Below are 5,700 nucleotides of genomic sequence, written 5' to 3' on the forward strand. Positions count from 1 at the left end.
AGCTCACATGATTTGCATGGCCCAGCGCAAAGTAAAAATGCAGTGTCTTATTATGAAAGCAATATAATAATGTAGTTAAAGATATTAAAATAAAAAGCTTTTTCCTTTCTTCTGAGCTCTCCCATTAAATAGTAAGTAAAAACACTATTAATGTCATTTTCCATAAAGAAAAATTAAATTTTTAAATTATTGGCATAATTTTACCATTCATCTTTTATTGTTCAATGCCAGCTTTAAGTATGAATAGAAAAGCACTTAACGCATATGTGGAATTATAAATTATACAATTCCTGTTGTGTAGTTCATACATGCATGTGAATTTGATTCTTAACTGAACCATGGAAACATTACACAAAACTAACTCAACTGTTTTTATTTTACTTCTTGATATACCCACATTCTACTAACAATTTCTCACCTTTGGCTTGCAGATGAATAAGGAAGAACTGAAAGGAAGAGGAACTACCTTTCCCTGTCTTTCTTTACCTTTTATGTCATCATTTTCAGAGTCAGTGGTTGGCAGCTACAGGGAAGTGTAAATAAGAAATAAGATAGGGTTCTTGTTCAATGTGCTTCTTAGAATGCCATTGCCTTCTTTTGCATTTGAAGCAAGTTCTGGTTTGAGGGGAAGCATGGTCTTTCAAGGTGTCAGCTTCCCTGCTTAGTCAGTCATAGATGTAACACGTTTAACTCGTACTTGTCCTGGCTTTGAATCTTACTTAACTTCCATACATTGTGCATCAACCAAGATTCTGTGCTCACAGGGCATCACAAAAGCTATGAGAATGGTGTACCAAGGAATGGAGGTTATGGGTATTGCACATATGTCCTCTACTTACCCACATGCTCCACTGTCTTATCAGACCTCCTTTACAAAACAAATTCAAAGATAAAATTATTAAGAATTTCAAGACAGTGCTAGCAGGGCATTAAACAAAAGTAGGGTCCCTCTAAGCACAGGGCCCTGTGTAGCTGCACTGATTGCTTACCCATGAAACCAGCACTGTACCCCCAGTTACTCACTATCACATCACTATTTTATTTCTTCATAGCCCTTATCACTAACTGGTATTTTCTTGCTTTTTGTTTATTTCTCGTTTATGGTCTGCCTCCCTCCATTTGAATTTGAGTTCTAAGATGGCAGGGATCTTCTCTGTTTTATTCACTGTTGTATCTGTAGCTCCTACAACATGTATCTGACACACAGTACAGGTCATTAAATATTAGCTGAGTGACTATGTGAGTTTGGGCAAGATGCTTCTTGTATGTAAGTAATGTATTTTAATTTTTTTTAATTTTTATTTATTTATTTTTGGCTGCATTAGGTCTTCATTGCTGCACACGGTCTTTCTCCAGTTGCGGTGAGCGGGGGCTAATCTTCGCAGCTGTGCGCTGGCCTCTCACCGCAGTGGCCTCTCTGGTTGCGAAGCACGGGCTCTAGGTGCGCGGGCTTCAGTTGTGGCTCATGGGCTTAGTTGCTCCACGGCATGCGGGATCCTCCCAGACCAGGGCTCGAACCCGTGTCCCCTGCATTAGGAGGCAGACTCTTAACCACTGCGCCACCAGGGAAGCCCCAAGTTATGGAGTTGTTTTGTAGATTGAGAGCTTCGCTTATCATATGTTAATCACAGCACTAACTCACAATAAGTACACAATAAAGCTAGCTATAAAAAGAGCTACAGCTTTTTTCGTGGTGAGCGCTCACCCAGCCGGCCGCGCCGAAAGGATCAACTATTTCAGGTGAAACCCGAGGCGCCCTCTGCCCTGGAATAGAGAGGTGAAGAGTCGGGCTCCTTCCAGGGTAGAAGGGCCCGGATGAGAGGCAGGGATTGCTCGCCTGTGGACATGCGCCCAAACACATTCTTGCGGGGTGGAGGGGCACGGACGCACCTCATCTGGACAGGAAAAAAAAAGCCTGCAGATTTGAATCTACCTGCTTTCAAGCTAGTCATCATGGTGAAACTTAGACACAAAAATAAAAAGCCAGGTAAAAGTTCCAAAGGCTGCAAGAAGCCTGCAAAGCAGAATGGGAAGAAAGCAGCCACCAAAGTGGCCTCCGCTCCCCAGTTTGTTCACTCCAATGATCATGCCAATCGGGAGGCTGAATTAAAGAAGAAGAGGGTTGAGGAGATGAGGGAGAAGCAGCAGGCTGCCCGGGAGCAAGAGAGACACCGACGCAGGACCATTGAAAGCTATTGTCAGGATGTCCTGCGACGCCAGGAGGAGTTTGAGCGCAAGGAGGAAGTTTTGGAGGAATTAAATATGTTTCCTCAGTTGGATGATGAGGCCACAAGGAAGGCTTATTACAAGGAGTTCCGTAAGGTGGTGGAATACTCTGATGTGATTCTAGAAGTCCTGGATGCCAGGGACCCATTGGGCTGCCGCTGCTTCCAAATGGAGGAGACTGTCCTGCGGGCCGAAGGCAACAAGAAGCTGGTCCTGGTCTTGAACAAGATTGACCTGGTCCCCAAGGAGGTTGTGGAGAAGTGGCTGGAATACCTTCGGAATGAGCTGCCAATTGTGGCTTTCAAGGCCAGCACCCAGCATCAGGTCAAAAACCTGAATCGCTGCAGTGTGCCAGTGGATCAAGCCTCTGAGTCACTGCTGAAAAGCAAAGCCTGCTTTGGAGCTGAAAATCTCATGAGGGTTCTGGGGAACTATTGCCGCCTGGGTGAAGTGCGCACCCATATCCGTGTGGGCGTTGTGGGCCTTCCCAATGTTGGGAAGAGCAGCCTGATCAATAGCCTGAAGCGCAGCCGTGCGTGCAGTGTGGGAGCCGTTCCTGGGGTCACCAAGTTCATGCAGGAGGTCTACCTGGACAAATTCATCAGGCTGCTGGATGCCCCGGGCATTGTCCCAGGACCCAACTCGGAGGTGGGCACCATCCTGTGCAACTGCATTCATGTGCAGAAGCTGGCGGATCCTGTGACCCCAGTGGAGACCATTCTTCAGCGCTGCAACCTGGAGGAGATTTCCAGCTATTACGGTGTCTCTGAGTTCCAGACCACTGAGCACTTTCTGACTGCAGTGGCCCACCGCTTGGGGAAGAAGAAGAAGGGGGGCATATACAGTCAGGAGCAGGCAGCCAAAGCTGTCCTGGCTGACTGGGTGAGCGGGAAGATCAGCTTCTATACACTCCCACCCTCCACCCACACTCTGCCTGCCCATCTCAGTGCTGAGATCGTTAAGGAGATGACTGAGGTCTTCGACATTGAGGATACTGAGCAGGCCAATGAGGACACCATGGAATGCTTGGCCACTGGAGAACCTGATGAGCTGTTGGGTGACATGGACCCGCTCGAAATGGAGATCAAGTGGCTCCATTCTCCTATGGTGAAAATAGCAGATGCCATGGAAAATAAAACCACGGTGTATAAGATCGGAGATCTCACTGGGTATTGCACCAATCCAAACCGTCATCAGATGGGGTGGGCTAAGCGCAATGTGGACCTTCACCCCAGGAACAACAGCTCAGTGGATGTCTGCCCAGTGGACCGCCGCCCGATGCTACAGAGGATCATGGAGACAGACCCCCTGCAGCAGGGCCAGGCTCTGGCATCTGCCCTGAAGAATAAGAAGAAGCTCCAGAAGCGTACAGATAAACTCGCCAGCAAGCTGTCTGATTCCATGATGTCCGCCCTTGACCTCTCTGGCAATGCTGATGACAGTGCTGGTGACTGATCCACTGATCTCACCTCCTTCCCCCACTCCAAGCATCAGTTCCAGTGGAAATAACAGATGAAATGGTTTGCTTCTCCCTGAAATTAAAAGAGCCCCTTCCCCCAACCCCCCTTCCTTCCATTCTCCAGGAAAAAAAAGTCCCAAGTGTCTGAAACTGACAAACCCAATACCCTTATTTAATCTGTACTCTGTTTTCAAGAGAAATTAAAAAAAAATTATCAGCAAAAAAAAAAAAAAAAAAGAGCTACATACATATATAATATATAATATAAATACATTTGTAAATATGAATTGTTTTACAAAGCAGGTACTGATGCTTTAGCTGCACCTGTCTAAGGTGTATTTGGGCAAAAGATACATTCTAGCACACCCTAAACAAGCATCCAAAAGGAAGCTACAACATTCATGAGGGCAACTATCACCAGTTTTTTTTCCCTCTAGGCTATCTACCCTGTGTTTTCTCTGGTGTCCACATTCTAATCAGTCATTAAAAGTTATTTGCTACTTCCTTTTTGCTGCTAGCAGAAAGACTAAAAGAAATAGTACTGATTACAACTCCATATGCAAACAACTGGCTTTGGAAGAGCATGCCTAGACAAATATCTCCTCAGAAATCTTTTTGGGAAAAAACCTTAAGAAAACTAATCCTTAATACCATAATCAGAAATATCAATTTTCCTTCATGACTCATTTTGTTTTATACATTTTCCCTATTAATAGCAATGGAAAGCATTTATAGGGCTTTTCCACCTTGCCAGTGCAATGTGCTAAGTGGCTAGCATGCATTATTTCACTTGATTCTTTCAATGACTCTGGAAAGTGGGTACAATTACTACCTCCATTTTACATGTGAGGAAACAGAAGCCTCCCCAACAACTCTAACTGTTAAAATCTTGTCTATATTTCAGGCCCAACTCAAAAATTACCTCTTTCTTCAGACTTTTCCTGATTTCACTCCTCCTCTGGACCAGATGTATGATATTTTTCTTCTGCCAAATCTCTGTTGTACTTCATGTATGTCTTTGTTTTGTTATAATTATTACTTTTTAACTCCTCAACTACATCATAAATTCCTAACGGGCAGAATTTGTGGAAAATTCAAGAGTGCAGCCAATGCTTACTTGTATAAGTCAGCAATTACCAGAAGAAGGGCATGCTATGCTTTTATTTCAATACAGAACAAGTTTTCATTGTAGATCATCTGCTGCCCATTGGTTATGGTTCTCTGAGAGACTGTTTCCTGACCATGGTGTCTATGAAAAGTGGTGTTCAAACTATCAGGAAGGAAACCAGAACACCTGAGCCCAGCAAATGTAAGCAAGGTTTCATTAATTTTGGAGATGGAGGACATTTTACAATTCTAGTTCACTCCTTTCATTTTACAGATAAGGAGACAGTTCCTGACAGAACTGACCACCGTACCAGTTTCCCCTCCTCCCAATACACACACATATTACACAATAAATTAGTAGCAGAGCTAAATAAAAATCCAGGCATCTTGACTCTCTGTTCTGGCCTCTTGGCTCTTCACTGTTAGTTTCACTGTATATTTTATTCTTTGGGCTTAGAAAATCTCAGCCTACACTACAAGTGTTTGCATATGAAGAATATATAACTGGAAAGTAATGCAAGGCAAGCTTAAATACTTATAGTAGTAGTTTATCTCATGATGAAAGCAGTTTAACATCTTGTAAATTTATTTTTAATGACATAACATTACTAAAAAATCAAACTTTTACCTATATACATTTTTTTTCATTTACGTTTATTTTAAATATTGGTGAGAGTTATTTCTGCGTGGAAAATAAAGGTTTGAATGATTTTTTTCTTTCTTTGTATCTTTCTTGAAAATTTAAAAATAACAAATCACTTTTACAGAAACAGTGAAATTACTCTTTAAAGAGAAAAAAATGGCAGGTAGCTAAACTTCTCTTTATTAAGAATAAACAACTAGATAAAGGTTAAATTTCATTGTTCACAATTAAAATCAGAGTTTGAAACCTAAAATTGCATATGAAG

At 42.7% G+C, this 5,700-nt stretch overlaps 1 protein-coding gene across 1 annotated transcript; it reads left to right on the forward strand.

Annotated features, from left to right (window-relative positions):
* Nucleotides 1-1,815: 1,815 nt before the first annotated feature.
* On the forward strand, nt 1,816-3,753 carry LOC309968367 (guanine nucleotide-binding protein-like 3-like protein; the record flags this gene model as incomplete). The annotated part of the gene is made up of 1 exon (XM_082849577.1): nt 1,816-3,753. One exon carries the CDS (start codon nt 1,816-1,818, stop codon nt 3,679-3,681), a length of 1,866 nt encoding a protein of 621 aa, XP_082705703.1. The 3' UTR covers nt 3,682-3,753.
* Nucleotides 3,754-5,700: the final 1,947 nt, after the last annotated feature.

This window comes from Leucopleurus acutus (genome assembly GCF_964270905.1).
Source record: "Leucopleurus acutus genome assembly, chromosome: 11".
NCBI classification, from domain to species: Eukaryota; Metazoa; Chordata; class Mammalia; order Artiodactyla; family Delphinidae; genus Leucopleurus; species Leucopleurus acutus.